Below are 24,871 nucleotides of genomic sequence, written 5' to 3'. Positions count from 1 at the left end.
CTGCACAGACTAGAGGACTCTCTTTGATCTGTTTGGCTCATGTCACACCACACACTATGTCGTTCCCCACTGAGGCATCTGAGGAGATTGATTCCCAAGTGGTCAGTAAATGCTTTGTAGTGATCTATCTTGTGTTCATGACATAATAAAATGCCATGGACAGGAGCAAGCTGAATGTAAATAATTGGCAATTTGATTCAATGGAGACAACAAAAGGTTTGAGGTCAAACTATAATAAACTATCAGCTCAACTTGTATTGCCAAGATTAAAAGTTCTTTTTAAAAAAAAACAAAGATGGATCTACATCCCCTGTCACTTAAAAGTTCTGAACTGGACTCTTTACCCTTAAAATAGAAACAGGAGATGGAATTTCTTTGCTTCTTATCCCGTTTCCTTAATTTTGTCATGTATGGTCATATTTCAATGCAACATGTGCATTCTCCCATTGGAAAATTAAGCACCCTCTTCAGCTTGTTGGATCACATCTGCTGCCAGACAGCACAACAAGCCCAAGAGACTTTATCCACTGTGCTTTGGTCTATACTCTGGTTACAAAGCACTAACAGAATGTTACATTTCTAGCTCCTGATGAGCATGATCCTGCAACCTCTTTCTGATTTGAATTCCTAATACAAGTTCTAATATATAAATGAATAACTTATTTTGAAATATATCCTTGTTGCAGAGATCCAGCATGAAACACTTCTGAAAGTTCACTACACAACTAATACTCCAGTTTCTGCTGTCTCCAAATAGAAACAGGATTAAAGTAACTTTCTGAACTACTAGAACATTTTGATATAGTGACCTCAATTACACAAATTAGGGTTGTATTTGTTGTGTATGTACCTTTAAGGGAATAACTGGTCTTAGACTGCAGTACCGGCAGTGACCACCCCTGTATAAAAGGCCCTAGCAGGCTTCTGTAGTTTCAGTTTCAAGCTGCCTCTTGTTCAGTAAAGTGCCTGTTAAACTGTTCTCCCGAAGTCCGTGTATTATTGAGGCTCGGACTTTACAGTGGTGACGAGTAAGTTCGAACTCACCTGCAGTGTGGCATCATCTCACGGGGATCTCGCCTGAAAGGAAGGTCCTGGAAGGTCGTAGTCTGAGCAACGGGCGTCGACCGAGGGCAACCGCCCAAAGAATCCATCAGTGTTTGGAGAATTGCGGGACTGTGGTTCCAGCGAATCATGCTGGTAGCAGGTAGCGCGCTGACCCTTCCGGACTGCGGTGGGCTCAAGCTCGATCGAGCGGCTCTACAAATCAGGCCGCGCAGTGTCGCCGGGAAAAGAAAACAAGAGAGGGAGGGTGGAGCGCACAGGGCGCGGTCGGTGCTCGAGAACAGGACAGCGGAGAGAAACTAAACGGACGGGGGGGGGGGGAAGGAAAGCGAGACGCGCCGAAGCTGCGGGTCGCCGCCATTACCCTGTAGAACGCTAGGAGCAGCGTGGCAGTAGGGGGAAGAAGCAAAAGCGCGGTAGGCGCCATTTTATTCCATTGGGGAAGAAGCAAAAGCGCGGGAGGCGCCATTTTAAATCGCCCAAGATGCCGAAAAGTGGCAGTATCACTGCTTTCGACAACGAGGTAGAAGACTGGACCACGTATGTGGAAAGAATTGAAGTGTACTGCAAGGCAAATGAGGTGGCTGATGGAAAGAGGGCGTCGGTATTATTAAATCTGATGGGTGCGAGTACGTACGGCCTATTGCGGAATTTAATTACCCCGGCTAAACCAATGGAGAAAAGTTTTGAGGAGATTGTTCATATCTTACAGGAACACCTAAGCCCTACACCACTGCTGATAGCAGAAAGATTCAAGTTCCATAAAAGAAACCAGCACAAAGATGAGAGCAATGCTGACTATCTTACGGAACTACGCAAGTTATCGAAGCACTGCCAGTTCGGAGCAGGACTGGCAGACACCTTACGGGATAAGTTTGTCTGCGGGCTCCAGAGTGAAGGAACCCAGAAACGACTACTTTCAAAAAAGGACCTGACGCTAGAACAGGCTTTCAGCGTGGCAGTATCCTACGAAGCAGCAGGACGGGGAGCTGCGGAAATACAACAGAAACCACAAGAATACAGCGCTAACGAAATGGCGTATGGAGCCAAAAAGTGCTATCGCTGCGGCAGAAGAACCCATGAGCAGAAGGACTGCTGGTTTAAAGACAAAATATGCAGGCAATGCGGGAAAATGGGACATATAGCAAGAGTCTGCAGGTCGGGAAAGAAGACCAACACGACAAGAACTACTAAGGAACAGTACAGGAAAGTAAAGAAACTGACAGATAGTAGTTCAGAAGATCAGGAGAGCGATAAGGACTCCGGGAGCAGGCGACTAAGTTGTATAAAGTTACACAATGTGATCGCAAAAGAAGATCACCGAACCATTTGGGTCACCCTCATGATAGCAGGGTCCCCAGTGAAGATGGAATCGGACACAGGATCAGCCCTAACTGTCATGAATCGGTGAGACTATGAGCGGCTATTCTCACACATACCCTTAAAGGACACGTCCATTGTATTGAAGACATACACGGGGCAAAAGGTCTACCCCAGAGGAAAAATAAGGGTGCCAGTTGAATATAACGGAACGGAAAGGAAACACAGAAACTATACATGTATATACTACGAGATGGAGGACCACCATTATTGGGACGTGAATGGATCTGAAGACTACAATTGGATTGGCATTCCATTCTGGCACTAACTGTGACTGACAAAAAAGATGATGACGTCACACCTGGACGTCTGTCACAAATTCTATCTGACGCGGAAGAGGTGTTCCAACAAGGACTTGGGACTCTAAAAGGAGTAAAGGCAACCATAAAGATTGAGGATAACGCAACCCCAAAATTTTTCAAGGCCAGACCGGTGCCATACGCGATACGCCCAGCTGTGGAAGCTGAACTGGAGAGTCTGGAGCATTCGGGGGTGCTGTCTAAGGTGGACTGGAGCGAGTGGGCCACACCCATCGTTCCTGTAATGAGGAAAGCATTGAGCAGCATGCCTGGGGAGCCAAGGAAGGTTCGCATCTGTGGGGACTTCAAGGTGACTGTGAACCCAGTCCTGCACACAGTACAGTATCCGCTTCCGCGGACAGAAGATATTTTCGCCTCACTATCTGGAGGGAAACGTTTTACAAAGATTGACCTGGCTCAAGCGTATCTACAAATGGAGGTGGAAGAAGCATCTAGGAAATACCTCACGATAAACACTCACAAAGGCCTTTACCAGTACAATCGACTGGTATTTGGGGTAGCATCGGCCCCGGCTATGTAGCAGAGGGCAATGGAACAAGTCCTGCAAGGGATCCCGGGGACCCAGTGTTATTTGGACGACATCCTGGTTACGGGCGAAAATGACAATGAACACCTTGCCAACCTGGAACAGGTGCTCACGAGATTGCAGGAATATGGGCTACGAGCCAACCGTCCCAAATGCGAGTTCTTCAGGAGACAAATCTCGTATTGTGGCCACATGATTGATGAGGAAGGGTTGCATAAGTCGCCGGACAAGATTGAGGCTGTAGTCAAGGCTCCAGCACCAGAAAATGTGTCGCAACTGAGGTCGTTCCTCGGGTTGGTGAACTACTACCATAAGTTCTTGCCGAATTTATCTACAATTCTGCACCCACTGAACGCCCTCCTTCAAACTGGTGTAACATGGAAATGGAGTGATGAGTGTAAGCGTGCCGTTCAGGAATGTAAATGCCAAATCACTTCAAAAGAAGTATTGGCCCACTACAACCCAACACTACCGATTCGGTTGGCATGTGACGCGTCACCTTACGGCATTGGAGCGGTGCTGTCACACAAATTCCATGACGGTTCAGAGAGGCCAATAGCCTTTGCATCGCGCTCGCTAACCTCAGCCGAGCGTAACTACGCCCAGATTGACAGGGAAGCCCTCAGCCTGGTGTGGGGGGTGAAGAAGTTCAAACACTATCTGCACGGGCAGAAATTCACCCTACTGACTGATCATCAACCCCTGGTCTCCATTTTTAACCCAAAGAAGGGCGTTCCGGTGATGACGGCGCAACGGCTGCAAAGATGGTCACTTTTTCTAGGGGCACATCAGTATGACATAGAGTACAAAGGTACGAAACAACATGGAAACGCTGATGGGCCTACCGTTGCCTACGGCGGAAGAAGCACCTGCAGTGGACCCTGTGGAGATATTCCATGTGACCAGTCGAATGTTTGCCTGTTACAAACGCAAGTATTGAGAAGGAAACCCGAAATGACCCGACACTCTCTCGGGTCTATGATTTGACGGTGAAGGGATGGCCAGCATATGGCGACTCACTGTTGCCAGCATTCTCGCCAAGGAGGGAACAGCTGTCAGTGTGCCGGGGAACCTTGATGTGTGGATCCTGAGCGGTAATTCCACCCAAGTTGAGAGATAGAGTACTCAATGAGCTTCACGAGGGTCATCTGGGAGGGGTAAAAATGAAGAGCCTAGCCAGGGCGTTTGTGTGGTGGCCGGGAATCGATAAAGAAATCGAGGATATGACCAAGAGATGCACAGGATGCCAGAAGGTCCAAAACGCTCCACCACAGGCCCCACTACATCCATGGGAATGGCCCTCATCTCCATGGCAACGGGTACACATTGATTTCGCTAGTCCATTTATGGACTCAATGTTTCTAATCGCTGTGGACGCCCATTCGAAATGGCCAGAGGTCATTAAAATGTCCTCCACCGCCACGGAGAAAACTATTGCAGTCCTAAGGACCATCTTCGCCAGGAATGGGTTACCAGAACAGATCTGTTCCGACAATGGCCCACAGTTTGTGTCTGAGGATTTCCGGAGGTTCCTGAAGAATAATGGGGTGAAACATTACACATCTGCCCCATATCATCCAGCCACAAATGGATTGACTGAGAGGTTTGTTCAGACCTTTAAAAAGGCCATAAAGGCAATGTATAATGACGACATACCACTGCAACACAAGGTGGATAACTTCCTGTTTGCTTACCGGAATGCGACACATGCAGTAACCAACCAAACTCCAGCCGTACTGTTTTTCAACCGGAGACTAAGATGTCGCTTGGATTTGCTCAAACCAAACATGAGACGAGATGTTGAGGATAAGCAGTTCCAGCACATAAATGAGAAGCCAACCAGGAGCTTCAAGATAGGGCAACCAGTCTTGGCCCGCGACTACCGAACAGAAAAATGGCAGCCAGGCACGATATGCACACAGCAGGGACCACTAATGTACACAGTGGACGTTGGAGAGAGCATCGTGAGATGCCATGCTGACCAGATTCTAGAGTCACAGGAACAAGCCAAACCTGTACCACAAGCATGTGCACCTGGTAATGAGCCCGAAGTACAGATTGCGTCTACCTCAGAAGCAGGGGTATTGGAAGCTGACGAACCAACCAATGACAATGAGCCAGAATTGACTCCACCGCCAGAACAGGATACTCGAGAAAGGCGCTATCCAGTCCGGATCAGGAAGCCTCCTCAAAGACTGAACTTACAAATGACTATTTCAGTTGATGTATATATTACTGAGAAAATTGTAATTGTAATTAGTTATTATTTAGTTGTTAAATGAATGTTATGTACTGTTTATCTAAAAGGGGAGGAATTGTTGTGTATGTACCTTTAAGGGAATAACTGGTCTTAGACTGCAGTACCGGCAGTGACCACCCCTGTATAAAAGGCCCTAGCAGGCTTCTGTAGTTTCAGTTTCAAGCTGCCTCTTGTTCAGTAAAGTACCTGTTAAACTGTTCTCCCGAAGTCCGTGTATTATTGAGGCGCGGACTTTACAGTATTCCCTAGAATTTAGAAGGTTAAGGGGTGATTTGATCGAAGTTTTCAAGATATTAAGGAGAACAGATAGGGTAGATAGAGAGAAACTATTTCCGCTGGTTGTGGAGTCTAGGACTAGGGGGCATAGTCTACAAATTAGAGCCAGACCTTTCAGGAGTGAAATTAGGAAACACTTCTACATACAAAAGGTGGTAAAAGTTTGGAACTCTCTTCTGCAAACTGCAACTGATGCTAGATCAATTGTTAATTTTAAATCGGAGACTGATAGATTTTGTTGACCAAAGGTATTAAGGGATGTGGGCCAAAGGTGGGTATATGAAGTTAGGTCGCAGATCAGCCATGATCTCACTGAATGGCGGAACAGGCTCGATGGGATAAATGGCCTACTCCTGTTCCTATGTTCCTATCAAGTGAACCTGCTCCAAATTCCCGAGTAGTCTGAACATGGTCTGGTTTCAAAATGGACTCAAATCAAATCTACTTTTGGAGAATGTGGTATTCAGTAACTGCACATAAAGTTATGATTCAGTATCAAATGTTGCACCATGATTCTGGCAGACCAGGACAGCTGCTTCCTTCACATCTGACCAAGTATTCCACTACAGCATAACATTCCACCTCGCAACTCAGCTGAGAACTGACAAAACTCTATTTCACACATGCTGCAGCAGGTCAAGTTAAAATCAGTCTTGCTTGGATGAGAAGTGTGAATCATCTCAGTTTCAAGCTTATACAAAGTGCCATCACTTTACAAATTACATTCTGCGGCTCTGTTTTGTGCATTTCCTTTATTCCACTGAAGACATTTGACAAGAGAGGTTGATTTTAACTAAGCAAACCAAAGAGCCGTACCAGGTTGTTCTATATAAACACGCACAAATAATCCAAAATTATACTGTAACAGGCAACATAACACAATTTATCTAGAAACACAAGTTTGTGTTAAACCAAAATGTCTGCAAAGTATCAGCATTGACACCTGTGGAATTTGCACAAAATCATCACCTGGAAATCGGTTCCTTGGATTCAATGTTAATCATCACTTGTTTAATTAGAGTTTTAATTAACATATGGGATTTCTGGCCTGGCCCTTAGCACATTCCACCATGACACTTTCAGACTTCATTAACATAAACTTTGAGAGGTGTCTTTAGGCTTCATGCAGTCTATTGTTATGCTACCTAATACTAAAAAAAAGCAAATGCATTTTTTAAGATTACCTCCCAGACTCACTAACGCAGCTCTCTGTACATTTGGTACCCATCCAGCCCACAATCCTCGGATTCCACCTTCGGACAGAATTTTCACAAAAGCATGGTAGACTCCATGGACTCTGAAAACAAGATTATACATCACTGAGGTCTGCACACTCAAATACAGCAGCAGAAAAAAACAAACCCAAGATCTAAGGTGAGACATTGAAGTACTTCAAACTGAACTGTTCTGATGCCCACAAGTTCTTCTCTGCACAGCTAGCTCAAATATCCTGTCCTATTGGGGCAGAATCGAATCCCTTCATTATTTTAAAGACTTCAATCATATCCCCTCTAAGTCTGATTTTCCACAGCAAAGAGCCTCAGTTCCTCAAGCCTATCTTGATAACTAATAGGTATCAATTGAAGGGCCGTCCTCAGGACCTTTTCCAAGGTCTTGATATCCTCTGCTATGTAAGAGGACCAAAACTCGACACAGTATTCTCGATGCAAGGTTATGTAGCAGGTAGGAATTAACTCAGGAAAGGCATTTGTCTATACACAGCTTTATGCAAGACAGAGATCTCTCTATCTCACTCAGATGCACAGACTAGATGTGTGAATGTATACAACCTGTAACAAAGGCTCTGCCAGATTTGAGATTAGCTAACTTGAAAGTGATTATTTGCCTAAGACAACAACAAAGATGTGTTTTATTATTTCTATTGAGTGACGTAGGAAATCAATGTATCTCGCTGCATAAACTGTATTCTGCATATTAATGTATTTTAAGTAAAATAAACCAGTTTGCTAGCTTACAATCATGCTTCATCTTGCGAGAGCGCTTTTCAATCCACCTTCTGTAAAGACAGGTTAATGTATGTGGCGGCACGTGCAAGATTCTAGTAGGCAGTACACACAAGAGTTTTATGTTATGATTCCCAGATCATGTAATTTTGTTAACTATAGCACGTCCTGATAACTAACGGCTATCCTGATAACTAAAGGTAGTCAAGGTCTATTCTGGATTGTAATGGACATGGGGTCTACTTATGAGAGTGATACTGAATCCAAGATAATATCTAATGCAAAAATGTAAAATGTAGAACAATACTTGGGCCTAGAAATTCAGTGGGCTGCGCCACCCGTTAGCGCCCAAAGAGGGCACTTAGTGGGTTTAACGCCACTGGGCGCGCCTCCCGCTAAATTTAGCGGGACGCTAATGGCGGCGCTAGCCGTTAGTGCTGTGCCGCTACCGATGACATCATCGGTGTGCGCAGCGCCCCGCTACCACCTCGATCGCGAAATTTGGTAGCGCCCCCTGCTTTAACGCCGGTCGCAATTTGCGACCGGTTCAGGGGGGCCTACCTGCGGCAGTAGAGGCGCTGAGCGGCCATTTTTTTCCTGGCCGTCTGCCAGCACCTCTCCACACCGCCGTCCCAGGCCTCTCGAGCCCACGCCCCCCCCCCCACGGAGTGCCGGCTGTGTCCCAAGAGCCCGGCACTTCTCCTTGGTGCCGGGCTCTTTTGCTGGCACTGTAGGGGGTTTCTCTTGCTCGTTCTGGTCTCCTGCCAGGCTTTGTGCAATAATTACCCTTGAGTGGTTCGACCCACTCCCCCTACGGTTCTAGACCTTGGACTTAGATGCAGAGAACAGTAGTGCAGAGAAAGGACTCAATAGACCAGGCTGAATAGCACGAAATGGATGCTTTTATTTTTAAACAGTTTGAAGCATTACAAAATACATGTCATAGGCACAGATTAAAGTAACTACAATCATGCACAAATTTATGAACTTGACTCTATGGAAATGGGGAACACACGGCACATCGTAAAAGTGAAAACACATTACGATTACCCTTAACTCCCTCCCCTATACCTAAACTAAGTTTCGACCTGGGGAACTTGGGATCATGCTCACCACTCTCAAAATCGCGAAGGGGGTTCGCAGCCTTTTGGCACCGCTTTCCGTCGTCACGTGGATTTGGAAACTTCTGGCGCAGTCGATATTCTCTCTCTCTCTCTCTCTCTCTCTCGAGGCGGCGGGGTAGACACAGCCTCGATGCGCGCTCGTCAAGGTTGAGATCCACTATTGTGGATTTGGGTTCATGGAGCAGACCATCAGCTACAGGCTGTTGAAGAACTGCCTGCACATGGGAGAATCTCTCCGGCCTGGATCGTCGGTTTTCCAGAGGGTTTCTTCTCCTTCGGCCTGGGTCGTCGATGATCTCCCGACCCCAGTACCCGGGCCACCCTCGTCGTCTTCTCGTCGTGGCCGAGCCTTGTCTGGCTGAACACCGACCACGTTGTCTTTTCACCGAAATTGTCCGTCCGAAACGTCTTTAAAAAGACGAAGCGTCTTCATCGATTCCGAAGCTACCGAGGTAGAAGAGGCGCCGATCCTGGCACCGTCCGTCCTTCGTTCGTTCCTTGTAGAAGAAGCTGTTTCTTGAAGAAGTAGAAGTCTGAAGTCGTCCAAGAAGAAGAAGTAACTTAGATGGACTTTCAATCCATAGTTATACTCTTTTGGGACAGTCTTATCTCCCGCCAAATCATAGTCCTGTCTTTGTATTAATTTTGGCGGGCAGAAATCTCTGCAGGGGCGCTTTGTCTTGTAACGGGAGCCGGTGATAACTTAACTGGCCTTCCTGGCCGATAATGTCTTTTAATGTCTTTTACATTGTCATCGCGACTCGGTTCGCATATTGATCGGTCCGGAGATTTTCCTTGATGGCTGTTAAACAGTTTCTCCTTTGTACAATAAATGGGTATAAGTGTTTTTGCATTGTCCGCCCATATCTTGATGGGCCCCATCCTGTACTTAGAATCCATTGAATATGTATGCTGTTTCCCTGAGTTTCGGTTCCCAGATACTGGCTTTCGCAGGCTTACTGTCTTCAATCCACAAGCCTGTCTGGCTTGCAGTAACAGAAATAAAATGGTCCAGAAAACTGATCACGAGGCCTGGCGGCCATTTTGTATGCCCTTTTATCAAAGGTTTTTCTGTGCAAGCTTACTTTGGTCAATAAACAGTCTTATTTTATCCGGTTTTCTTGCGTGATTTTTGCTGAAAATTTCGAATCTTACAGCACTCGCACTCTTCCAGCACGCTGCAGCAGGCCCCTCCCCTTTAAGAAGGGGAGGAAGGCCTGCAGTACCGCAGCGCGTCGTGCCGCAGCGTGTGGCACTGCGGCACGTTGCGCTGCGAACTTCAGCTGCAGCGCCCCAAGAGGGATGCGGGGCGCCTCGAGTAGCGCCGCGCTTCCCTCTGGGGCGCGCAAACTGAATTTGCGGCGGGCAGCCGCGACTTCTGCCGTGACACTACTTCCGGCGCCTTGGCGAGGCTGGCACCCCAAACAGGGCGCCAGTCAATTTCTAGGCCTTGATATTCATTTGGATTCAATTTTGTCTTGATGTATGAAAAGCAGTTTACGCTCCTAGGATTTAATTTAAAAATATAATTTGACATAATTATGGAAGCTTTCCACTTAAACGGCAGCAAAAACACATTTAAGTTAACTACATTTCGGCTTGAAGAAAATGGCTGCTGAGCTTTCAACAGATTGCGCTCTGTGTATGTTACTTTTATTTTATAGCCTATAAAGACACAGGGCTAGTTTTATCTAACATATTTAGTGATTTTCTTTATTGAAATTTTTTTTTCTTAACTATGAATAAGACATCCAGTTAAAACAGTATTTTCAATCAAAGGATCCCTGCTCCCACCCCCATACAAAAGGAAGTGGCTCACAGGAATGGCTGATCAATCCCAGTCCCACAATTGATGTTAAAGCCATTGTGTAATCAGCCAGTATACGGCACATTAAATGGAATGCTCTGCCAGTGGTCCAGCCAAGAAATAACCAAAGCCTGGTACTATCAAATATCAAATGGCCCTCAGACTGAGGCCTGGATTAAGAAGCACCACCATTCTGCCTATTTACTACCTTGGAGAGTTAAATTATGAGGACAGGTTTCATAAGCTTGGCTTGTATTCCCGAGTATAGATGATTGAGGGACGATCTCATCGAGGTATTTAAAATGTTAAAAGGATTCAATAGGGTAGATACAGGGAAACTATTTTCTCTGGTGGGGGGAAATCAAGAACGAGGGGACATAATTTTAAAATTAGAGCTAAACCATTTAGAAGGGAAATCAGGAAGCACTTTTTCACACAAAGGGAAGTGGAAATCTGGAATTCTCTCCTCCAAAAGGCAGTGGATGCTGGGTCAATTGGAGTTTTTCAGGCTAAGAGCGATAGATTTTTTGTTAGGTTAGGGTATCAAGGGATATGGAGCTAAGGCTGTTAAATGGAGTTGAGGTACAGATCAGCCATAATCTAACAGCATGGCAGAGCAGGCTCGAGGGGCTGCATGGCCCTACTCCCGTTCTTATGTTCCTAATTATAGGACAGCATACTTGGTTAAGTTATTCTCCAAAATTGACAGATTTAGGACACAAAAACATAAATATATACTTTATAACTGTGTCTTACCTTGGTGCTTTTCCTTCAAGCCTTCGCTTCCCTTCCATCTGCATCTGAACCTTCACCAGATCTGTCGGGCTGGCAAATAACTGGCCAATGGCACCAGACAGCATTCCTCCTACTACAGCTTTCCTGCCCAGTAAATAAAACATATAGTTGACATTATATGGTCTTAATCTTTGAATTATTTTTCATTTATATCCTTCCCAGGAGGATCTTGCCTCCTTCCTTCATCACCAAGGCTAGCCTAGGCTGCAGTTTTTCACTATCCCAAAAGACATCACCAATCAGTTAACCTGATGCATGCTTGCTGCAGAGTGGAATACTGTATATAGCTTTTGGTTCCGATTTTAAATGCTTCAACTACCAAAATATATGGGACTCCACTGCCGTGGTCTAGCTGAAAAGTGACAAAACTCATTATAACAGAGACCACCAGCTAGCCCTAGCAGATAAATTGGTCAGCTGTGTATCTACTAGCTTAGTAAACGGATGTACAGTACTTTTTTCCTTTTTATATCTCCTTTTAGGCACTTGCTATCACACCTCCTCTTGATCCTCTAAACAAAGATCAAACTTCACCTCAAAGCCTGATAATGGCATTGAAATTAGCAAGCAGGAGATGTGATTTAAAAGAGAAAAAGTAACTTATTGCACCTTTCACAACCTCAGGACGCCCCAAAGCGCTTTACAGACAATGAAGTAATTTTGAAGTGTAGTCACTGTTGTAATATAGGAAACAAGGGGTATGGGAATATGGTATTGAGATAGAGGATCAGCCATGATCATATTGAATGGCGGAGCAGGCTCAAAGGGCCAATGGCCTACTCCTGCTTCTATTTTTCTATGTTTCTATGAAACACAGCAGACAATATGCGCTCAGCAAGGTCCCACAAACAGCAATGTGTTAATGATCAGATTTATAAGTTTAGATGGGACGGACAAAGTTCACTTTTATATCCCCATTTGAAATGGAATGCTTTATTTTTGTATAAGCACAATAGGAGCAGGTAGTTCACCTCCACTTGAGGCAGGCACGTTTTAACTGATGGCCCTGAGTCACATGGTCAGGGACAAATGATCCAACACTTGCATTACTGGACTAAGTTACCATTATCGTTTATTTTAAACCTTTCTTCTCCTCCCCTCACCTCACTATATTTATTTTCCTTGTTGATTTATCTACATTATATTCAGTTTTAGGATAAAAAAAAAAAAATTCAATCTTAGTGAAAAATGTCTGTTTACAGAGCAGCTGTTTTAGACCACAAAATGACAGTAGCAAGGAAATCAAAGTCTGTTACAGTTTTTACTACTTTTGGCCCAGATTTTCTTGTAGCAGGGCATCGAATGGCGTCTGCTGTTAGTTAGACTTGCCCTTGGGCATTTAGGTTTTAAAAATTTTTGCATGGCAAGTTGCTGAAAGTGTGAGCTGATAATGTTGCATCAAGAGAAACAGGGCATGTGGGATCTGAGTGAACAGGGCAAGCAAATGTGTATCTCCTTAACCAGATTGAAGACTTGTGAAATTAATTAGCACAAGGAATGAGAAGGAGGTATAAATTAGAGTGGATGAATTCAATGTCAAATCAGGTACAGAAAGTGAAATGAAGAGAAGGAAAGAAAGCTTGGATTAAGTGAGAGAGAAAAAAGGGGCTCAAAGGAAAAATAAAAAAAATTTCTCTTAAATTTTACATTTTTAAAATCTCCAACAGTTAATACCTGAAGAAATGAGAATCCACATTTGTAACAGTTAATTTTCAGTGCCAGAGAGCTTGATTGGCAGTAATTATCACTTATCAAGGCATTAAAAGGGTACTTAGACTGGAATGGACAAGATTTAACTTTCTGTGTGGAGTTTAGTTCGTATCTACCATGTAAATACAGCAATTTCATGTCATTCAATGCACGGTGAGACAGGCAGTGAGAAGACGTTTTCACAAAGCTAAGAGTGGCGCATTTCGGACAGCAACATTTGGATATCCATGTTAAACCATGCATCTGTCCCTCGCCTGAAGTCGCTGTACCATTTGCGCATAAGTAACGGTGACGTCATTAGCCTCACCGTTATTTTGACAGCAAAATCTTAGCCATTATTTCTATCAAAGTCTACCTATCCTCAATATATTAGAATTGTTTTTGAAATAAAGTATAGTGTTTGATGTTAATTGCAATTTTCAGATCGGAAGTTGATTGTTAATTTCTGGCTACCGGTCAGAATAAAAAGCATGAAATGACTGCCTTTCCCTTCTTTATATCTTTGTCATTTGTGTAAATCGAGGATACTTTTAAAGAATTTTTATGCATCAACTCTTTTCTATCTGCTTAGGAAATGCCTTTGAAGTGGTATTTTGCATACCAGACCATAATGTGTGGGGAAATCAAGCTAGCTTTAACCAAATTTAAAGTGACCAATCACATCATATACAGGAAACTTTGGTTTATCCGGAGGTTGCATGTCCGGAAACCTCAATCTAACGGCAGAAATCAGCAGCCATTTTGTTAGGTTTTTTTTCTTCTCCTAGCAGGTTTTTTTTCTTCTCCTAGCATTTTTTTTACTTCTCCTAGCATTTTTTTTTTTTTTTTTTTTTTTAAACAGTCAGTCTCTGGAAAGCCTCTCTGAAGCTGTTGCTAAGCTACAGAAACGCTTCCAAGGTACGGGCCGACTGTTTACAAGCTGTTGCTAAGCAACAGTGTTTGTTGTCAGATACGGAGATGAAAACCTCCGTATCCTTCAACATTAGCGCTGGTCTGTCTGGAAGTTTTCATAGATCGGCATCACGCCAGTCCCGTCGGTGCCGGATATCGCGAAGTTTCCTGTATATATATAATAGACTTTATGATTTAAATCACAACAGATTCTATATTTGTTACACCAAGATGATGCATTAAAGTCAATCTTTCACACAGCCAGTCCTTGCCCCCACCCCCCTCCAGTCACTTTCTCCTTTAATAACAATTAGTGTTAACAAACCTAAACACACAGGAAATTCATAAGGTAGCTCCGGACAATGTGAAGCCTGCAGCACGAGTCCCTACAGAAAGAAGATACCTCACTTGTGGTACAAAAAAATCTACTCATAACAAATTATGAGCATGCACATAAAGGATTGCAGGCTTTGTAGTAAACTTATATTTACCACAGCGGGAAATAACCATCTTCATCCTTGCGAAGTACAGAATCACGGAGCTGTTCATACGCAACCATCCGTACACCTGAATACACTAGTATACACCGTAGGAAAAAGAGTAAAAGTGTAAGTAAAGATTATGTTCAGAATACAAATGTAACAATCTGCTTTTCGTTTTCTGCATACCAAGCCTTTTTCCCCAAAGAGAGCATAACATATCCATCCCCAACCCCAGTTTTCTTTCTTATTGTGGTCTCACTAGGCCACACATCTCTTGTAGTTGAGAGGATGGTGGATGACCTGCTGCCAAGCCTCCATCAATTTTCAACCAGCTGTTATGAGGCACAGTATTAGTGACTCCCTTATTTCTCCCAATAGGAGATATCTGGCCTGCACTTGGCACCACCCCACAGCACTGCAGTTGGGATCTGAATTTCAACCATGGTGGAATTTGAACCCACATCCCTATATTCCATGGTACTACACATAAACAATTCAATTTGCTGTGCCACCATAGTTGCATTTGATATCTTGGGTTAGATGTCAACTTTCACCGACAGAAATTCAGTTTCCATTATTCGCAGATTTCTTATCTTTAGTTAAATGACCTTTCTTGATTACCATGTACTGATGATAATTAAAAAAACATTCTGGTAGTGTTCTATACAATGGTATTAAGTAAAATAAATGATATACTGTAAATGGACACAGTCTTCAATGAAAAATGTTTGCCAAATATGCAGCGTGATTAGGCAAGACCTGGACAACATTCAGGTTTGGACTGATAAGTGGCAAGTTACAGTCACGCCACACAAGTGCCAGGCAATAACCATCTCTAACAAGAGTCTAACCACCTCTCCTTGACATTCAACGACATTACCATCATTGAATCCCCCACCATCAACAGCCTGGGGGGTTACCATTGACCAGAAACTCAGAGGAGATGCAAAACAGAGGCCATGCCCTTCCTTACTGAGAGGAAGTCAACCCAGCTGTTCCTGTGTGATGACTTTGGAATCATTGGGGAGGGCTGAGGCACTTTAAATGAATTAGATCTCCCCCCACGGCCGGGTGGGGTTGTCAGGAGTTGTAACTATGCCTGTACAAACAATGCCTAGCAAATGTGGTTAGACAGCAAGTTGGTAGGAATGATCTGCCCAGTTCCCAACAGCAGCCTTGATGGAGTACCAGGAATGTTCCTCCCAATGTATCCAACTTTCAAGAAAAGTAGGAGATTTAAAACCTTTTTCCCCCCAAGTTTCTGTTTTTGTGAAAAGTTAATTAAAAGCAGAGGCTCCTTCCACACCGCAAATACATGTAGATGCAGAGGAGAAAACTTTGTAACTTTCCTCCCCAAATTAAAGGGCAGAGTGCAGTCCACAATTGAGCAGACTGTACATGGCCTTTGGAAGGAATGGGCTTGGTGAGGCAAACACTTTAGTTCCATACCTTATGTTCTTATACACACAACTTTATTTGAGAGATTACTAGCGGCAGAACTGAAGTAGTAATGAATCCACTGCCAATAGCCGTGGCTCAATGGGTAGCACTCTCGCCTCCGAGTCAGAAGGTCATGGGTTCAATCCCACTCCAGAGACTTGAGCACAAAAATCTAGGCTGACACTCCAGTGCTGAAGGAGTGCTGCACTGTCTGAGGTGCCGTCTTTCGGATAAGGCGTTAAAGCGAGGCCCTGTCTGCTCTCTCAGGTGGACGTCAAAGATCCCATGGTACTATTCGAAGAGGAGCAGGGGAGTTATCCCTCAATCGACATAACTATAACAGATTATCTGGTCATTATCACATTGCTGTTTGTGGGAGCTTGCTGTTGGCAAATTGGCTGCTGCATTTCCTACATTACAACTTCAAAAAGTACTTAATTGGCTGTAAAGCGCTATGGGATGTCCTGAGGTCATGAAAGGCGCTATAAGTCTTTCTTTTTAACTAATTACTCTAAGTTGCCCTGCTTCTTTAAAATATAGGCTTTCAAACTGGAATTTACAAAGGCATCAGATTTCTGCTCGTCTAGGCCTAGTCATACAACACAGTGATTCCGTATTCTATATTTATTGGCTTACTAGCACGTTATTCCTGTTTCTGTATATTAATAAAGATTTTCTGCAATGATAACACGGTTTTCCTTTGGATACCTGACACGGGGTCCTTGAGAGTATATATCAGTTTGTAGACATACCACACACAACTACGTTTGAAAATTAATGCTTTAGAGATCAAATTGTGAATCTGAAAATTTGTATTTTATAAAAACAAGCTTTTTGTCTTAACTGTGTGGTCCCAGGGTAATTTTGAACAGTATTGTATACCTAATTTTCATGTGTCTTTTCCCAGTAATTTATGTTGCTATCATTTCTGAATTCCTGTCAAACATTCAGAATTCTGTTTTGCCAAAGGTTGCGATTGTAACCCTGCTACTCAAGAAAGGAGGTAAAACAGGGAACTACAGGCCAGTTAGCCTGACATCAGTCGTCGGGAAAATGCTGGAATCCATTATTAAGGAAGTGGTAACAGGGCACTTAGAAAATCATAATATGATTACGCAGAGTCAACATGGTTTTATGAAAGGGAAATCTTGTTTAACAAATTTATTAGAGTTTTTTGAGAATGTAACTTAGCAGGGTAGATAAAGGGGAATCAGTGGATGTAGTACTTTGGATTTCCAAAAGGCATTCGGTAAGGTGCCACATAAAAAGTTGTTATGCAAGGGCTCATGGGGTTGGGGGTAATATATTAGCATGGATAGAGGATTGGTTAACGGACAGAAAACAGAGAGTTGGGATAAACGCGTCATTTTCAGGTTGGCAGGCTGTAACTAGTGGGGTGCCGCAAGGATCAGTATTGGGGCCTAAGACATTTACAAACTATATTAATGACTTAGATGAAGGGATCGAGTGCAATGTATCCAAGTGTGCTGACGATACAAAGCTAGGTGGGAAAGTAAGCTGTGAGGGGAACACAAAGGGCTGAATTCTGCCAGCGCTCAGAGGGCGAGTTTGGAGGCGGGTCCACTGTCAAAATAGCAAAGATTGACAGTATGTAGAAAAGCCACCATCAACCCGCTGCCACACGAATCTCCCAGGTGTCGGGTCTGTCAGCGGAGAACTGACCCGACACCGAGCGGCGGGGGAGACAATTGAGCTCATTAAATGGCTTAAGAGCCAATTTAATGGTTTTTTGAGGCTTCCTTGCAATTTTACGTGCTTCTTCACTGCGTGAGTTGAGTCTGCTCTGATGTTTCTGATAAGCTGACAATTGCAGAAGTGGTGTAAAGGATGCCATGTTGTCGATGGTCAGTTTTAGAGCGCAGAAACTGTTGGTTACTAGATTTGTAATACATATAGAGATTTCTTTAGTTTGCAAGTGTTTAGAGCCAACAGTAGCACCTCATTTGAACAACCTCTCTCACCATTAACAGATCGCTTCTGTCATCTCACCTGCAGCTGCCATTTATTGCAGCAACATCAGTGCCCTGGAAACTAGCTCACCTTGCTCCTCTGATTCCTTCCACGCTCAGCCCCATCACCAGGCACACCAGTAGCACCAACAACAACCCTTCTCCGCCATCACCTGATGCTGCACAGGACACAGGGCATCAGCCCCCGACAACATTGCTGCCTGGGAGGCCAGCAATGACATCACCATGGCCAGATTTACTTCACTTGACGCTGTAAACTCTGGCTGCCACATGATGCGCCAGGTTGACACCATCCCACACCAGCACCGTAAAGCATCCCTTTACTGTCCAAGCCATTCCATGCACACTCATCACTATGGCTTGGGGGGGGGAAAGAGGGGGGGGAAGTTATGTTTCAACATTCACTGGAACTCAGTAAGACACTTCTCAAGGTGTGCACAGATCTGTCCAATAAGGGGCAGCGTTGAAAATATAGATTTCACTGTATGACAACACATTACCAGAAGCTTCACATGGACATTGGCTAAACCTCTCAAGTGCCTATGCTTGTGTGTTGTTAGTTGGTATGCTTGCAGTAGAATGAGGGTGAGTGTGAGGGGTGGCTAGTAAGATGGGGAAGTGATAATGTAGAGAGAGGGGGATGGATGGAGGTGCAAGGTAAGTTGGTGTAAGGATGTGCAGGAGTAGGGTAGGGAAGGCAGAGTGATGGGGATGTGTTGAGTGGCACAGCAGGGTGAGGATGAGTGTGGCTTTGCAGTAGCGTTTCGTGATCCACTGCGATCACTGAAAGGTTGGCGCCACTGCAGCCAGGGACCTCTGACGACATCCCTGCTTTTGCCCTCCTCTGCAATGTGCAACCAGGCTGCGTTGGTATCCTGGGGAGGTCTCTTCCGCCCTTGGAAGGGAAGAGAACCTCCCTGCGTGCTGTGGCTCCCTCCATAAGCATATAGAGGGAGTCATTGGAGAGCCTGGGTGCAACCGTCCACCTCTGTGCAATGATTGCAACACCTCAATGCTGCAGAACACTGACAGAACAACTGTCAAACTCAATGTGGCCGTGGTCCCTTTAAGGAAACCGGCTGATGACGCATCATCAAATGATGTCATCAGACCCGCTTCCTGTTAATTGGCCAGGAAGCCCACAGGGCAGGCTAAACAAGGCCAATCAAGGGAAAATCCCTTTGACAGAGCGGCTGCAGCTGGGAGCGGGACCGGAACCCGGCAAACAGCTATCCCGCCACCGCTGAAAATATCCAGCCCAAAGAGCCTGCAAAGGGATATAGACAGATTAAGTGAGTGGGCAATAAGGTGGCAGATGGAGTATAATGTAGGGAAAAGTGAGGTTATTCAGTTTGGTACGAATATTAGAAAAACAGAATATTTTTTAAATGGTGAGATACTATTAAATGTTGGTGTTCAGAGGGATTTAGGTTTCCTCATACGGGAAACACAGAGTTAGCATGCAGGTACAGCAAGCAATAAGGAAGGCAAATGGCATGTTGGCCTTTATTGCAAGGGGGTTGGAGTATAAGAGTAAGGAAGTCTTATTCAATTGTACAGGGCTTTGGTGAGACCACACCTGGAGCACTGTGCACAGTTTTAGTCTCTTTATCTGAGGAAGAATATACTTGTGTTCGAGGCGGTGCAACAAATGTTCACTAGATTGATTCCTGGGGATGAGAGATTGAGTAGAATGGGCCTGTACTCTCTGGAGTTTAGACGATTGAGAGGTGATCTCATTGAAGCATATAAGATTCTGAGGGGCATTGTCAGGATAGATGGTGAGAGGTTGTTTCCTCTGGCTGGAGTATCTAGAACTAGGGGGCATAGTCTCAGGATAAGGGTCAGTCATTTAAGACTGAGATGAGGAAGAATTTCTTCACTCAGAGGGTTGTGAATCTTTGGAATTCTCTACCCCAGAGGGCTATGGATGCTGAATCGTTGAGTATATTTAAGGCTGAGATCGATAGATTTTTGGACTCTAAGGGAATCAAAGGATATGGAGATCAGGTGGGAAAGTGGAGTTGAGGACGAAGATCAGCTGCGATCTTATTGAATGGCAGAGCAGGCTCGAGGGGCCGTATGGCCTACTCCTGCTCCTAATTCTTATGTTCTTATCCTGTATTAACAAAATCAGGGTGACACTGTAGGAAACAGCTGCTATCCTAACAGAAAATCTGCTTTTCTTAGAGAGATATTAAGCTTAATATCTTGCTCTACTGCCATGTTGTAGCAAATGCTGTCACAGGTAGAAGAGAAATGAATATGCCACTCAACATCTGCTCCAGTTATATGTAATTCAAGAGAAATTTGTACATTCAGTAATTGGGAACAGAAATGGCACAACAGTGAAGTAACATTTCTGTTACTTAGGCAATGATTAATACATTAAAAAATAAAAATTTCTGTTGAATCTAGTCAGATAATCACCTATATGTCTGTAGATGGCAGGAGTAACACCTTGCCATAGTTTAAACAGGCCCTCTTCTTTCACTATTCCAACTGCTGTCTGGATCATCCCCCTGTGAGGCCTTGCTGTTTTATCACCTCTTTGACGACGGTGATCTGCTTCCCCTTGAATTTGAAGTCTCGTTTTAGTCAAATCAAGTGGAAAGGTTACTAAGAACAAAAAGTAAATTACAAATCAGTCATTTGTGGGTCATGGAAGCAGCAAGGCAAATAAATTGGAATGTAGCTATTCCAAATATTATTATTGTTTTGTTAACATCCTGTAAAACAGGGATATGTGTTGGTGTAGGGGTTACGGGGATCGGGTGGGATATGTCGGTGCAGGCTCGATGGGCCGAAATGGCCTCTATCTGCACTGTGGGGTTTCTGTGATAACCCTGGAATGACATTTATTCATTTATGGGATGTGGGTGTCGCTGGCAAGGCCAGCATTTATTGCCCATCCCTAATTGCCCTTGAGAAGGTGGTGGTGAGCCACCTTCTTGAACTGCTGCAGTCCGTGTGGTGAAGGTACTCCCACGGTGCTATTAGGGAGGGAGTTCCAGGATTTTGACCCAGCAACGATGAAGGATCAGCAATATACTTCTAAGTCAGGATGGTGTGTGAATTGGAGGGGAACTTGGAGGTGGTGGGATAAAGGGATAAAGCAAAATCTTTCTGCACTATCAGATCACAAAGGAACAATTGATCAGCTCTATATCGAGTGATGGTGGAGGCCTTGGGTCTGGAATTCTACTAAAAATTCTGGGGGCATTTTTAACAGTTTTCTCCACAGAAACATTGCATAGTTCTAGACAGCTATAATCACCAGGGTAAACTGAGAATGAGTCTCAGTGCATGACAAATATATGATCTAGGTCCTGGACATTCTTTTTTCCTATGCTTGATGGAGGGGGTGGGGGGGGGGTGGATAACAATCTTAATCTCATAACGTAACTTTAAAAATTGTCACTGGCTTAAAGTTATATTTGCACTCTCACTAAACATAATGGGGTCGATTTTCCTGAAGCTGTCGGGAAAAAGGCGGGACTACAACTTTCGGGTTTTAGACCCGCCTACTTCGACGTCCGGCCAATCCGCGCGATTGCCCCTTGATTGATCTTGTTGAGCCCGCCCAGCGGGCTCAGCAGGCCAATTAAGGGCCACCCGGCAACAGGTGACGTCACAGACTGCAATTTCATCTGTCAAGAGTTCTTGACAGATGAAATATCAGTGTTTCACAGCTGTTTGAAGCTGTGAAACACTGACAGTCTGAGTTCTAACCTGAGTCCTTCTACGCAGACTCAGTTAGAACTCTCAGCAGCACTCAAAGCTGAAGGCTGTCACTTTTGACAGATCGCAGCCGTTCAGCTTTAAGTGCCGGCTGAGTGATGGGCTCCCGACGGCTACAGGAAGAAAGGCTGTTAAGGTAAGTAAAAGTTCTTTACACACCAAACACACTTACCTTTGCACTCATGCACCCATCACTCACCTGAGCGCCGACATCGCGACCCCTCCAACTCCTTCAACCCGACGGCCCGCCTGCTCTAACCTGGCGTGGTTTGGAGCCGTCGGGAATCCCACACGAAACCCCTCAAAATAGGGATTAGGCAGTTAATTGGCACTAATCCCTTCCTGCCTGGGGTCGGCGGGTCCCAGTGCGGGGCGGGTACCCGCCGCCCCTGAAAGTTGCGTGGGGCGGGGTTTTGGGCGGGATGGTGTCGGGACCCCCAAATTTGGGATTTCCGCCCCCCACACGCCTGAAACCCCGCCTGACGGCTCCAGGAAAATCGACCCCAATGGCCCAGAAATTCGGGTCCCAACCTGTGAGTAGGCACGAGTACTCACACGTAAGCCCAACGAAAGTGCCGGTTTCGTGCATGCACTGCGCATGCGCGGGAAACCGGCACTTCCGTTCCCCTGAAAGAAGGGGTTCAGAAGTCAAACGTGTACACCGGAGAGGCAGCGCGTGCGCATTGAACTTACTTTTTTTTTGCAGGTTTTTCCGGGAGGGTAAGTCTCTAGCAGTTACACTTTTAAAAAGCAGGCGCAAGGCCTGCTTTTACCAAGGTAAGTGGTGAATTAATTAAAATTAAAACATTTTTTCCACAGGTTTATTATTTTTAAATACTTTAAAGAAAGGTAAGTTTATTTTTAGCCCCGTTAAAATTAATTACATTTTCTTTCAAAAATTTAAATTATTGTTTAAAATAGTTATTTCATGTAATTTATAGTTTATTTTAAAAATGTGATTAAAAAAAAAAAATTATTTGAGGTTTTAGTGATGTTTTGGGGCTTATAGTATTTATAGGTTTGACAGCTCTTCCTGTCAAACTTATGAATGAAGCATTCCCTGTTACCATTGGCTCTCCATGGCCCACGTGATCCCAGGGGACGCATCGAACTAACTGCGCCCCTGGGATACGCAAGCACTGCGTGCCGGCAGTTGGAGGAGGCCCAGGATCGGAATTCCACGGGGGCCCGCAGCTCAACGGCCGGTGCGCTAGCTAAGTGCTGGTCGGGGGCTTGCACCCGCGGGAAACCGCCGACCCGAATTTCTGGGCCATTATTACCCAATATAAAACCAAATGTCACAGATGTAATTACAAATTAAAACCCTCCAAAAATGCAGGATATATTTGCTAGAAAAATTTCTATCTATGTATCAGTGTTCTGCTTGCTTTTATAATTGGCTCTCCACATTTTCCCAACATTGAAGTTGACAAGTCTTCTGTTATTTCCGGGTCTCTTTCTAAGTCTCCCTGTGCCAATTTTATGCCCTTCATTTTATACTTATGCCACTCATTTTTGTGTCTGCTTTACATTTGTGAGTGCTAACTTTCATTTGACACGTGTCTGTCCACTTGTATAACAGATCTAAATCTTTATGCAAATCATTATTTGCATCCTCTTTCCCTCCAACTCTTCCTGTGTTAGCATCTATGAATTTGCCAAGTTTACAATTGGTTGTTGCAAGAAGATCACTATCATAGTTCACAAAAGAGCAATGAATACTGATACTCCATCCAATACCTCTCACTCATACTCAGGTTTCTATTTTTTATCCAAGTTATCTAGTCCTACGTTTTACTCTGCGTTCCCATGATTTTTTAGCTTTATTAGAAGCATTTTCCATAAGACTTTATCTAAAGGCTTCTTAGTCCAACAAGGTATATTATCATAGCTAATTTCACATGTTTTCACAGCGGTCAGGAGTTTGTTGAGCAGAATATTCCTTCTAAGTCTATGTTGGTAATTTCTTACTAAACTACTGCAGTGGAGTTCTCCTTCAGTCTACTCCTTCTATAGTTTTCCATTATTTTATCCACTTTTAATGGTAGATTAATTGGCCTGTATTTGCCCAGTTCTGTGTTTGCTTGCTTCCAACCTGCTGAACTTTTATGACCATAACCAAATGCTCCACAAATCTCCCCTCCCCCTGGATTTGATTGGTGTGTAGGGTATGGGGGGAATGAAGCAAAGAGTTTTGTTACATTTAGTCGGCCAGACAAGCTGTTAATGAAAGAACATTATACCATCAGACCCAATGACAATCTGAAAACTCTTGTACGCTGGTGCTTACAATAAAGACATAAATAAAGAGGACAAAATGTTCTACCTGTTTCTGCCACGCCGGCGGCGCAGGCCGTCAGCACGAACTTGACCAGGAGAGACTGCCTGACCCGGGCAGGGTGCTGCCCGCCGCCTTCCTCCGAGCTCATTGCCACCGCACGGGACGGGGGCGCAGACGCGGCAAGAACAACCTAAAACACGAGATTATTTTAAATGCATCTTTAAAACACAAAACTGGCCGAAGCAGCAAAACAAACGGCTCTTTCGGACTCTGCAACTTCACGCCTCCCAAAAAGATCACCGCCTTACAGGAAGTGTTAAAGCTAAAATGCAGTCAAACCGTGCCGCGCACTGGAAGTCCTCTCGCACCCAATGCAATGTGTCTGCAGCCCCCAGATTGCAGGCTATGAGTGACACAGGAGCGGGTCACCGTCACCTTCACTGCTTCTGACACTCTCTCCCCAGAAGGCCACTGGGAGTTGGTGTTGGTGGAAAACCAGAATTAACTACAGATTCCACTAGAGGGGGAAAACAAAACAGTAGCTCGGGTTTCAGCAAAACTCATTGGTTGCAAATTGAGGGATAAACACGGGGCGGGGGCGGGGGAGGGAGAGGGATACACGGGGGCGGGGGAGGGAGGGAGAGGGATACACGGGGGGAGGGAGAGGGATACACGGGGAGAGGGATACACGGGGAGAGGGATACACGGGGGGAGGGAGAGGGAGGGAGAGGGAGGGATACACGGGGGGAGGGAGGGGAGAGGGAGGGATACACGGGGGGAGGGAGGGGAGAGGGAGGGATACACGGGGGGAGGGAGGGGAG

General features: G+C 44.7%; 1 protein-coding gene across 4 annotated transcripts in view; it reads right to left on the bottom strand.

Annotated features, from left to right (window-relative positions):
- The window catches only part of slc25a27 (solute carrier family 25 member 27), a 30,910-nt gene extending 6,262 nt beyond the window's left edge, over positions 1–24,648 (bottom strand). Inside the window, exons 1-6 of one of the 4 annotated variants that reach the window (XM_085997081.1) lie at positions 24,359–24,648; positions 24,096–24,240; positions 20,459–20,647; positions 14,607–14,691; positions 11,476–11,598; positions 7,009–7,121 (exon numbers count right to left, since the gene is read on the bottom strand). In XM_085997081.1, the coding sequence (XP_085853207.1) occupies positions 7,009–7,121; positions 11,476–11,598; positions 14,607–14,691; positions 20,459–20,647; positions 24,096–24,198 (613 nt within the window). In that variant the 5' untranslated portion in view covers positions 24,199–24,240; positions 24,359–24,648. Of the gene's footprint in view, positions 1–7,008; positions 7,122–11,475; positions 11,599–14,606; positions 14,692–20,458; positions 20,648–24,095 lie in introns of all 4 variants that reach the window. The other 3 variants (XM_085997080.1, XM_085997083.1, XM_085997084.1) reach the window with 3 other exon arrangements.
- Between the last annotated feature and the right edge of the window lie 223 nt (positions 24,649–24,871).

The sequence above is a fragment of the Somniosus microcephalus genome, chromosome 9, assembly GCF_052327205.1.
Source record: "Somniosus microcephalus isolate GS21.2 chromosome 9, FLI_Smic_1.0, whole genome shotgun sequence".
Classification (NCBI taxonomy): domain Eukaryota; kingdom Metazoa; phylum Chordata; class Chondrichthyes; order Squaliformes; family Somniosidae; genus Somniosus; species Somniosus microcephalus.
This window is presented reverse-complemented; position numbering and strand designations above follow the sequence as displayed.